This window comes from Grammomys surdaster, unplaced genomic scaffold, assembly GCF_004785775.1.
Source record: "Grammomys surdaster isolate TR1022 unplaced genomic scaffold, NIH_TR_1.0 806, whole genome shotgun sequence".
NCBI lineage: Eukaryota > Metazoa > Chordata > Mammalia > Rodentia > Muridae > Grammomys > Grammomys surdaster.
Genome location: NW_021605225.1, coordinates 1887525 through 1899910, shown reverse-complemented (window position 1 = coordinate 1899910; position 12386 = coordinate 1887525). Strand labels below are relative to the sequence as shown.

General features: G+C 42.2%; 1 protein-coding gene across 1 annotated transcript in view; it reads right to left on the bottom strand.

Annotated features, from left to right (window-relative positions):
- Positions 1 to 12180, bottom strand: part of LOC114633984 (vascular non-inflammatory molecule 3) — a 14591-nt gene extending 2411 nt beyond the window's left edge. The window contains exons 1-6 of the mRNA XM_028782604.1: positions 11842 to 12180; positions 11233 to 11363; positions 5528 to 5720; positions 2995 to 3286; positions 1627 to 1997; positions 355 to 528 (exon numbers count right to left, since the gene is read on the bottom strand). Of these exons, the coding sequence (XP_028638437.1) occupies positions 355 to 528; positions 1627 to 1997; positions 2995 to 3286; positions 5528 to 5720; positions 11233 to 11363; positions 11842 to 12054 (1374 nt within the window). The 5' untranslated portion in view covers positions 12055 to 12180. The remainder of the gene's footprint in view (positions 1 to 354; positions 529 to 1626; positions 1998 to 2994; positions 3287 to 5527; positions 5721 to 11232; positions 11364 to 11841) is intronic.
- Positions 12181 to 12386: the final 206 nt, after the last annotated feature.

The following is a 12386-nucleotide window of genomic DNA, read 5'->3' as shown; positions in this document are numbered from 1 at the left end:
CTTCTTCTTCTTCTTCTTCTTCTTCTTCTTCTTCTTCTTCTTCTTTCTTCTTTCTTCTTCTTCTTCCTCTTCTTCTTTTTTGGTTTGATTTTTGGTTATTTTTGGTTGGTTGGTTGGTTTGGTTTGGGAGAGTTTGTTTTGTTTAAGACAGGGTTTTCCCATGTAGTTCTGGCTGTCCTAGAACTCTGTAGACCAGGCTGGCCTTGAACTCATAGAGATCCGCCTGCTTCTGCCTCCCAAATGCTTGATGATAGGCACGAGCCACCACCACCCGGCCCTTTATTTCAAAGATCCTTATTACTCTGGTCTACTTCATGTATTCAAAAGAAGTGTATCCTCTTGAAGACCTCTTACTTCATAATATCTTTCCAGGGCAAGTTGACTCCCACTTAGGACGATCTGTGGGAAAACATATTTAGTCCCAAAGGTGCCACTGAGAGAGAATTCCTCAAACTTCGTAAAAGCTGACCCAACGGGTTCCCCACAAGTTCTCAAGTTGGTGGTTTGACACTTCAGCAATGTACATATCTATGTAAAAGGAGAAAAAGAAAAAAGTAGTCATAACTCAGTTTCAAAGAATAGTTTCTATTAAAGCAGTTGCAACTTGCTAAATATTAAGTCAGATTTAATGGGGCAAGGTTTTCATTACACTTTTTTGTTTGTTTGTTTGTTTGTTTGCTTGCTTGCTTGCTTGTTTTAGAGACAGGGTTCCTATGTCCTGGAACTAGCTCTGTAGACCTACTTGGTCTCAATTTCAGAGACCTACCTGCCTTTGCCTCCCAAGCACTGAGATTAAAGGTGTGTGCCACTGACACTGGGCAATTAGTACACTTTTACTGAAATAAAAATCAATGGAATTTTAAATGTCAGTGTTCTGCATACTTCTAATTTAGATTGTTTTTTAAGGCATTAGCTTTGGTTAAATTTATTTTAATTCAGTCATGCATCCATGTACTATAGTGGGTCACAAATTAACCTCCAGCTGAAGAATCTTGAAAACACATCTCTAAAGTAACGAGAGGATGCATAGAAGTTGCAGTGATTTGAACTTGAACTTGGCTGCAGTGAATTCTTCAATCTATTTCATGCTTTTCACCTTGTAGCCAAGAAAAAAAATTTTTTCTGGATAAAGTGAAACAAGTTAAATGTTCTGGGGCTGCAAATAAATCCATGATAAATGCAACATTATACCAATTATCTGAATTTAATTCAGTATTTAAGGAAAAGATATGATGCCTGTGCTGAATATTTTATATTTGACACAAATATAAACCTCAATTGAGGAAATGCTTCCATCAGATTGTAGACAAGTCTGTGGGGGCATTTTCTTGATTAACAGTTATTTATGTGGTAGGGCACACCCCACTATGGATGGTGGCACCCTTGGGCAGGTGATCTTGAGTTGTATTTAAAAAACCGACTAAGCAAGCCACGGGGAACAAGCCAGTAGCAACATTCCTCCATGGGCTTTGTTAGTGCTTGCCTTGAGTTCCTGACCAGACTACCCTCGGTATGAACTGTAAACCCTTCTCTCCCTAAGTTACTTTTAGTCTTGGTCTTTCTTCACAGCAATAAAGAGCAGTGACTTAGAAGAAAACGCGGCAATAAGGTAGCCAAGCATTCTACCTGTAAGTAATACTGGCCTTCCACAGTATGGAGTCCGTCAAAGGCACCCAGGGCATAAGCCTCATCCATTCGGCTCTCAGACATCCTGTAAGTCAGGTGACAGCACAGGTCTCTTTGACAAACTGTGTGATTGCCAGCACTTCCCGTAAGCTTGGTGAAGCTGAATTCATCAAAATAAATCATCCCCGGGAAGTCGTTCTGCTCCGATGAGAAGGGCTTGACAGTCCTGGCATAGGCGCTCCAGTCAACATCTGCAGGGGAGGCATGTTGACAGGGCCGAGACCTCAGCTCTGAAAGCAGCAGTTGGCCGCTCTCTGTCTCCATGTCGTAGTGGTACACTTTGACAGCTTCCGGGCTGTAGATCCCACTCCCTGTGGCCAACATAATAAAACGCAAATGTTGCTTCCAATTTTTTTTTTACGGTGACAAAGGAGAACATTCTCGTGGGAACATAAACATAATTAGACATAATGTTATTAAAGCACAAAATGCCTTTTTAAAAGATGTTAATTCAATTTGACTCTGCTTTTTACCTAAGGTACTGAAATGATCATTTGAAGGTTTTCTTTTTTTTTTAATTTTTTAAAAATTTCCCCTTTTAAGAATAAGAAAATAAGAAATTCCCCCAAACATAAAGGATAATTTCTGCTCTCCAACAACCTAGTTAATCTATTCCAACGACCTAATTTATCTATTCAGGTTTAAAATTCACTTGCCATATTGAAAACCAGTCAAGAGAGAAGTATTACCCTTAATGTGGATACTACCAAGAGTAAACTCTAAAACCAATCAAGCTTAGTAATTCTGTCATCACATCAAAAGGTTTAATTTCAATAGATGTTGACTGGAACATTCCTAGCCGTTGACTTTTTTTTTTTTTTCATCTTTGGTTGTGAGCCTAGTCTTTAATGGCTGAGCCACCTCTCCAGCCACCACCACCACTTTTTTATTCACTACCTGACTTCTTTATAAGTTCAGTTCCCCTCATGAAGCACAGAGATAATATTTGCTTCTTTTACTTATCATAATAAAGCTCTTTAAGGAGAAATCTCTGCTACTTGCCAGGCACGGGATGTCTGTAATCCCAGCACTGGGGTGGCTGAGGCAGAAGGATCATAAACCTGAGGCCTGTCTGGGCTATATGCCGAGATCCAGTCTCAAAAACAAAGCAATCAATTGCCTGTCCTCAGAAAATGAACACATAAATAAGTAAAGTAAATCAAAGCAGAAATTCATAGTATTATTAATTTTATGGGAGTAGAGTTAGTCATAGAGCCATTAAGGAAAAAAAAATTTGGCTTGAAAATCAATGGAGAGTTCTTTCCCAAGACAACCCTTGCCACCTGATGGATGACTGGCCAGAGTTACCTGTCATGTGCATTCTGGTGTTGTGGGTGTTTGCAGCGAGCAGGTTGACCCCCATGCCTCTGGCCCATGCTGAATGGAATGGAACCGCTGAAAGCAGGGGCAGAGTGTTGTACCACGCCGTGGGTAAGAGAACACTGTCAACCTGAAGGTCTTTCACAACCATCACAGCTGGGTCGTAAGAAAAAATGTCAAAGCAAGTGAAGACACCAAACTTCCCAAAGGGGGTATCAAACGTCACCAGCTCTGACTTTTTGGGAAAATCAAACTGAATCTCTGGTTCAAAAAGATTGTACTGTCAAAGACAAGCAGAAAACCAGGAAATTAGCATGGAGCAAATTTACCAGTAGATATGATCAGTACCCTAATTCTTTTCTTCCATGTATGTTGATGTGATATGGTTCTATGAAGATTTGCAAACATGCCTGTTATATAAACTATTTGTGAATTTCTATGCTATGACATTAATCAAACATGTTATGTTTAAGCAGCAATGAACAAATGAACTCAAATGACATCTAAGATGTAAGTATTTCTAGCTTTAAAACTGCAGAATGAAAAATCTTTTACATTATTTTAAGTTATATCTAAGTGTCTATGTGTGGGTACCAATGGACCAGAAGAGGGTTTCCTATCCTCTTCTGTAGTTAAAAGCAGTTGTGGGTGCTTGGAATTGAACTAACATCCTCTGTAAGAGCAGTATGTGCTCTTGACTGCTGAGCTGTCTCTCAAGCCCACAGACTGGATGAACTCTTGAGTCTTATAATTTTAAAACTGTTTCCACAGTGTTCTTTAAAGATCAACAGTATCCCCTGTGTGAGGTTTAACATGTGTTAATAAACTTTATCATGTCTACTGTGGCCTTTATATAAATTAACTGAAGTTGACTTAAAATTAATGTCTACCTTGGAATTGTTAAGTATTGGTAATTACTAAGATATTAGCTATCTCATTTTTTTCAGCCTGATTGGTGATTTTACAGTATATGTAATATACTGAGGACAGCCATGAGGGGCTGTGGTGGTTTGAATGCAAATGGTCCCCACAGGCTCACAAGATAGGACAAAATCAAAAGGTCACTCAAGGGGTGACCTTGTTAGAGGAAATGTGTCACTGGAGTAGGCTTTAAAATCTCAGATGCTGATGCCAGGCCCAGTGTCTCACTGCAGCCTGCAGATCCAGATGAGGAACTCTCAGCTCCTTCTGCAGTACCATGCTTGCCTGAATGCTACCATGCTTCCCAGCATAACAAAAATGGTCTTAATCTCTGAACTGTATGCCAGTCCGATGAAATGTTTTCCTTTAAAGGAGTTGCTGTGGTCATGGTGTCTCTTCGCAGCAATAAAACCCTAACACAGGGGTACTGAAGACTTCTGAAGTTTCACAGCAGTTTGTCTTCAGCATTTGTCACAACAGTATTGTTCTTGTCAGGCAGCTGAGTGTGCCTTGCTTTAGTATGGTCTCTTGTGAATCCTGACTGCTTCAACCAGGCTGGGTTTCCACTTGGTTTGATGTGTGCACTGGTGCAGCCTGTCATCAGTCACCCCCATGCTAGTGTTCCTGAGGCTCTATGGCTCCTCCACTCACCTTTATGGTAGTGCATCCCACACAGAACAGTCCATTTGGGACAGGCATGTGACCTCACTGGACTGAAGGAGTAAGGAGGCCATTTCAGGCTTTCCAAGTAACAGAAAAACATCTCAGTGGACTTTATTCATAAAGACAAGAACTTTGTGCTGTGCACCTGTAGCCAAGTGACTAAACAGACAGTTACCCTGAGCAAAAGCTGCTAGTAAGGCCTAGAGGGGTGGATAATATCCCTGAGAAACGGGCTGCTTGTTCCTGGAATGGGACCTACATTCTGTGGGATAAGTATTCTTTTCAGCTACACATACATGGATATTTCCCTCCTTTTTTTTTTTTTTAAAGAATCATTTTCTGTTGGGATTTTGTTTCATAGCAATCAAAGCATCATGTTGAGGTAAAAAAGAAACATAGTATTAAAATAATAACATATTGTGTACCCCCAGGTCCTCTGGTATTAGCTCAAAGATGGAACAGCATTTCTCCTTTCCCAAAAGATATTTAATCTTTAAAAAAAAAAGATTGATTTATTTTATTTTATTTATGAGTACACTGTAGCTGTCTTTAGACACACCAGAAGAGGGTATCAGATTCCATTACAGATGGTTGTGAGTCACCATGTTTGCTGGGAACTGAACTCAGGACCTCTAAAAGAGCAAGCAGTCAGTGCTCTTAACCACTGAGCCATCTCTCCAGCCCAGGATATTTAATCTTTGTAAGGCTATTATAACGTCTGTTTTAATATTTTGCTACATTCTACTTTATGATTAATTCATACAGATAATCCTTAACTGGTATACAAATAAACAAAATTGTCTTTTCAGCTAGAAATGGTAATAGTTATAAAATTTTCTGTAATAGTTCTATCTTCAGTATTTAACAAACAAATATATATTTACATCACAAACAACAGAAAGAAGCCAAGTTTAGTGAAGGCACAAGTAATTCTTACCTTATGGTAGCGGGCTGCTAGCCTACCCTCAGAACTGAAGACCACATTGGTATTATATTGGTAACGGCCATCCCGGGGACACTGAGGATCAGTAGCATTGCATGGCTTCTTGTCCCCAATATTTGCCACGATGTAGATAGAGTTCTCCTTAGCGAGGCAGCTGAGTCTCTCCTGTACTGGTGTGTAGCCAAACCTAATCCAACAGATTGTCCCAAGCTGATGTCATGACAGTGACCTCCAAAATATCACAGTGATGCTATATTTTCCCATTTCCCATGATGCAACAGCTCTAGTTCAAGAGTCGGCAGAAAAGGTTTCAGACCTCACAAGCAGACTGGGGAGATGGCTCAGGCAGTGAAGCACTTGCCTTGTAAGTGTGAGGACCTGAGTTCAGATCCCAGAACCCATGTAAATGCCAGGCACAGCACCATGCACCTGAGATGATCAGCAATGAGGAGATGGGAGAAAGAAACAGAACCCAGGAGCTTGGAGTCTGCTGGGCTGCCTATGTACAAGGCTCCAGGGCAATGAGACTCTACCTTAAAAGGAGTGCCGGACTGTGTTTGTCTTTGTGATTACTAGTGTCTCCTAATGTGCCAGAGAGTCCAGGACAAAAGCCTAGAGTAAAATGAAGAGAAAATAACATTCTATCTTAAAATGGGGACAGAAGGCTATGCAGGGACTTGAAATTTAGCAGACTTCCTATGAGAAGGGCCTGGTCTAAAACCAGGGCTAGAATATTATAGATTTGCTGTTTTAAGCTGTCGTCAGAAACAAAGTAGCAAGTGGCAGAAAACAGTTGGTCCCCTGCAGGTCATCATTTATGGAGAGCATGTGCAGTGGGAAAGTAAACAAATGTACACAGGACTGGCTCAGTTTTCTCATTCAAAAAAAAATGTGGTAGGCAGCTTCCTTTCTATCTTAGAGGGTTCTCAGAGAGAACAGTACACATCATGAAATTGTCTTTATATCTATCGGAGACTAAGAAAGGAATGTAGTGAGGTAGCAAGTGGCTTTGAATATTTGAACATCTCTCGTGAGAGAGATTTGTGTTGTGAATACAAGTGTACTCAACAAGATGGATCAAAGACCAACTTTATACGGAGGAAGGTTTTGTAGAAAATTAGGTAACAGATGTTAGAAAGGAATAAATATGCTTGTTCGTTATTATAATTTCCAGTATAACTGCACTTGTGGGTGTAGGTGCATAGGGGTACATTCATGAAATCTGATGACAACCCTGAGTGTCGTTTCTTAGTTTCTTCCCCCCATCCCTGTCACCTCTCATATAGCATCTCTCATCGGCCCTGGACTTCACCAAGTAAAGCTAGACTTGCTGGCCAGCAAACACTAGGGATTTGAATGTCTCTGCCTCCCAACTTGCCACTGCCAAGATTTCATGTGTGTTTCTGTTCCAAGTTGTTTACATGGGTTCTGGGGATCAAACTCAGGACTCCACACTTTATTTTTTTTTCTTTTTTTTTTTCTTTTTTTTTGTTTTTGTTGAGACAGGGTTTCTCTGTATAGCCTTGGCTGTCCTGGAACTCACTCTGTAGACCAGGCTGGCCTCGAACTCTCGAATTCAGAAATCCGCCTGCCTCTGCCTCCCAAGTGCTGGGATTAAAGGCGTGTGCCACCACCGCCCGGCAACTCCACACTTTCAAGGCAAGCATTTTATGGACTGAGGCCTCTAGCCAGCCATCAAATGGTTTTAATTCCACTTAACCTAATTACTAATAAATACATAGCCTTCTCCATTTTTCTTAAAGGTAATATACAAATAGTGACCCTTGCTATTGTAAGTAAGCAATTGGATATACCCAGCACACCAGATACAGCTCCTGGAATTCAACAAAATTACAGTGGATAGCTAACACATCTATCGGTTTCTGTAATTATGAAAAGACAAACAGGACAGTGAGAGCACACATGTGTGTACAGACAACATGTGGGTTCATAAGTGTGTAAGTGCACTCACATGAGCAGGTGCATGTGGGTATCCAGGTAGAGGCTGGAAGTTGATGTGTTCTGCCTACAATTCTCAGTTTATTTATCAAGACAGGGTCTTTCACTAAACAGCTTGCCAATTCTTGCTAGTGAGAATATCTAAGTTTTCCTGAGATTTCCCCATCTCTCCCTCCAAAGTATTAGATTACAGATGGCCTCTATGCCTGCCTGGCTTTTGTGTGGGTTCTGAGGAACTGAACTCCAGATAACACATTTAATTGGCAAGTGTCTTATCAGTTAAACCACCTCCCCAACAGTTCCATGTTGTTGTTTTGCTTTGTTTCAAGAAGAATCTTGCTGTGTAGCCCAGGCTGCCTTTGAGCTCAAGAAGCAATTCCTCCCACGTTTTTCCTGGGTGCTGGGATTACAGTCCTGAGCCTGATACTCAGTCGATTTCTTCCTTTTTGTTCCACAGAGCTGAATGTTCATCATTGGAACAATTCAGTATTAGAATTTCATGAGCCACTTGCCTTCCCAACTTAATAGAATTCAAGTAAGCATAACTATCAGATTTAAGAGCACCTTCTCCTAGGAGAGTCAGCTCCAGTGACCGCATCATGTGAGGTATGTGTTAATCCAAGTACTAGAATGACAGCAAGTAACAACTACCTTCCATGCTGGGAAAAGCCTTCAGGAAGAAGACACTGAGTCACTATCCTATGTTTCCTGTACACACAGATCATGTGACATTTGGAAAACACTTTCTCAAAGGTAGGAGACTCAAACAGTGGAGCTCAAGTGTGGGAGCACTGGGCTTACTTTCCAGCTGGCTTCAGGTGATCAGAATCATTTCTAAAAGCTCCTCCTTGGAACAGTGCTTCTCAGCCTTCCTAATGTGCAACCCTTTAACAGTTCCTCATGTTGTGGTGACCCCAACCATAAAATTGTTTTTGTTGCTACTTCATAACTGTAACTTTGCTACTGTTATGAATTATGATGTAAATACGTGTGTTTTCCAACGGTTTTAGATGAGCCCTGTGAAAGAGTTTGACCCAAAGGGGTCAAAACTCACAGGTTGAGAACCACACCACCTTGAAGGCACTAGACAGGAGTCTGAGCAGGTACATGTAGATATAAAACTAGCAACTGAAAGCAGTTTTAGAATTTCCTTTCTTTAAAAAAAAAAAAACACCCGGCTCTCTGCTCCTCCCTGTTCCAGAGATCGCCGCATCTTCTTGTGCAGTGCCAGCCTCATCCCGTAGACAAAATGGTGAAGATCGGTGTGAACGGATTTGGCCATATTGGGTGCCTGGTTACCAGGGCTGCCTTCTGCTCTCCATCTGGTGGCAAAGTAGAGATTGTTGCCATCAACGACCCCTTCGTTGACCTCAACTACATGGTCTACATGTTCCAGTATGACTCCACCCATGGCAAGTTCAACGGCATAGTCAAGGCTGAGAATGGGAAGCTTGTCATCAATGGGAAGGCCATCACCATCTTCCAGGAGCTAGATCCCACTAACATCAAATGGGCCGATGCTGGTGCTGAGTATGGTGTGGAGTCCACTGGCGTCTTCACCACCATGGAGAAGGCTGGGGCCCACTTGAAGGGTGGGGCCAAAAGGGTCATCATCTCTGCCCCTTCTGCTGATGCCCCCATGTTTGTGATGGGTGTGAACCACGAGAAGTACAACAACTTGCTCAAGATTGTCAGCAATGCGTCCTGCACCACCAACTGCTTAGCCCCCCTGGCCAAGGTCATCCATGACAACTTTGGCATCATGGAAGGGCTCATGACCACAGTCCATGCCATCACTGTCACTCAGAAGACTGTGGATGGCCCCTCTGGAAAGCTGTGGTGTGATGGCCGTGGGGCTGCCCAGAACATCATCCCTGCATCCACTGGTGCTGCCAAGGCTGTGGGCAAGGTCATCCCAGAGCTGAACAGGAAGCTCACTGGCATGGCCTTCCGTGTTCCTACCCCCAATGTATCCATTGTGGATCTGACATGCCGCCTGGAGAAACCTGCCAAGTATGATGACATCAAGAAGGTGGTGAAGCAGGCATCTGAGGGCCCACTGAAGGGCATCCTGGGCTACACTGAGGACCAGGTTGTCTCCTGTGACTTCAACAGCAACTCCCACTCCTCCACCTTTGATGCTGGGGCTGGCATTGCTCTCAATGACAACTTTGTAAAGCTCATTTCCTGGTATGACAATGAATATGGCTACAGCAACAGGGTCGTGGACCTCATGGCCTACATGGCCTCCAAGGAGTTAGAAACCCTGGACCACCCACCCCAGCAAGGACACTGAGAGCAAGAGAGAGGCCCTCGGTTGCTGAGGAGTCCCTGTCCCCAACACTGAGCATCTCCCTTACAATTTCCTTCCCGGACCCCGATAACAACAGGAGGGGCCTAGGGAGCCCTCCTTACTCTCTGAGATACCATCAATAAACGTTTGCTGCACCCCCCAAAAAAAACCCACCCATGAACTATGCTAAAAGGTAATTACACTTAAAACAATCTATTTCATCTTCTTTTAAAACTATATATATAATTACATAATTAAATATATATTTTAAGAAAATTATGCCTAAACCACAGTTATCAACAATTTCTAAAATCTCTATAAGGACAAGAGTTCGCAGTAGCTTATACTCGGTTTCTTCTATCAAAAAGAAGTCGTTGTTACCTGGGATGTTAGAGAAGACACTGCAGGGTAAGGGGTTTCATACAGCATTTCATTTGACACTCTTGTCTATTCTATCAGGAAAACAGAGATGGGATTTCATTGCCCTTTATTATAGATAAAGAGAGAAACAGGACAAGCATTTGTGCTGTGTGCTCCATCCACTCAGCCAGGAGGTAGTAAGAGATGTGGACTCAGAAAGAAAGCTTTCTATTCCAAGCCCCTGCAACTTCCATGCACCTTATCCAGTACTGTGGAACTGCATGGTGTTAGGAACACAGGCTCTGGAAGGGTTAGCCTAGGAACTGTTTGCACAGTTTCTTCATGCTGCCTGTGGGCTCTGCGCTATGGATCCACTCACAAGCCTAACCAGTGTTCCAGTATTGTCCTATAGACTGCTCAGGTGCCATATTTTATCTAAAAGCTGCCCTTAAATTCTCAGCAGCCTCCAATAGGACTTTCTTCAGCAGTGATGTTCGTTCCCTTCCCTCCCCCCTCTCCTCTTCTGCTTGCCTGTCTTTGTCTGTTTCTCTGTCTCTCTGTGTCTGTCTGTCTGTATCTCTCTGTCTCTGTGTCGCTCTGTCTCTATTGCTCTGTCTCCTTCCTGTCTCTCTGTCTGTATCTCTGTCTTTACAGCCAGTTCTGTAAGTAGTTGTTTAGTGTGTCTTAGAAACAGTGACTTTTAGAAAGAAAAAGAAAAGAAAACCACAGGCTCATTAATCCTTTCTCTACTCTCATGACAGATCCTGGGTGAATCCATTGACTTGTACTTGAGAGCACAGGTTCCAGAAATAACATTTTCACTTAGCTGAAACTTAGTTAAACATACTTGTTGGAAATAGTCCACACGCTAGGTTTTAAAGAGAGCTATGGTTATAATAAATCAAGCATTCTTATCCAAAGTCATTCGCTAAATGAAGACACGTTAAGTAGCAGACACTACGAAGCATTAGGGTAATGGCACCAACTGTCTAATCATCAGAAAAAACAAGTCAAGCCTGGTGACATTACTGCTTTATCTCATCATTAACTCCTTGTTGAAAGAGTGAAAGAGTTGCTATAATGTTACCTCTTAGGGTCTGTACAGGGAATCCAGTTCACATCAGGGTCTGGTATATTCTCTAGGTAGGGGTAAATAGTCTCCCGGGTGAAGATCCAACCATAGATTCCGTCTTCTGGGGTCACAATGATATGTGCGCCCTGCTCAAAACAGGCATGGAAAGAAAGTTTCCTCGTCATTTTTTTTTTGGGTTTTTAAAGATTTATTTATTCATTATATATGAGTACACTGTAGCTGTCTTCAGACACACCAGAAGAGGGCATCAGATCTCATTACAGATGGTTGTGAGCCACCATGTGGTTGCTGGGATTTGAACTCAGGACCTCTGGAAGAGCAGTCAGTGCTCTTAACCACTGAGCCATCTCTCCAGCCCCCCCCCTTTTTTTTTTTTTTTTTTGGTTTTTCGAGACAGGGTTTCTCTGTATAGCCCTGGCTGTCCTGGAACTCACTCTGTAGACCAGGCTGGCCTCGAACTCAGAAATCCGCCTGCCTCTGCCTCCCAAGTGCTGGGATTAAAGGCGTGCGCCACCACCGCCCGGCTCGTCATTTTTAAATACCTACATTCTTGTCTAGTTGCAAATCTATAGCTCATCTCAGACATAAACAAAAGAGTGTTACCTGTCTGGCTGCCAGCTTGATTGCATTCTCCAAAATGTCTATGTTCTTGTTTATCAGGAGCAAAGCCTCTTCGGTGGAAACAGGACTTTCTGTTTTGTTAGGCAGTATAACAGCATGCTCATATACAGCAGCAATAAAAGTGTCCATTGAACCCACAGCCTGGGCAAAGAGGACAAAACTCACTACACATTGTGGAAAATATAATGAAACCATGATTAAAATAGAGTGATCTCTGAAAAACAGAAGGCTTTTCTACTGTCTATCAGTAGAAAAATATTCAGACTCAAGCCCTGACAAGAGCCAGCTTCATTTGTCTCTCTGTGAATATATTATGAAACATGGCACTGAGGAATGGGGTTATGCAAGACTGGCAGGAAGAAGTACAGAATTACATGAACATGGGTTTGCAGGAACTGTTGACATTGCTCAGAGGCCAGCTCATCTCTAAAAGGGATGTTACTAAACCAACCAGTTGAGTCTATACTGAACACACTGATCAAATTCTTATTTGGTGTATTTTAAAATGAAAGGTATTTTTCACACTA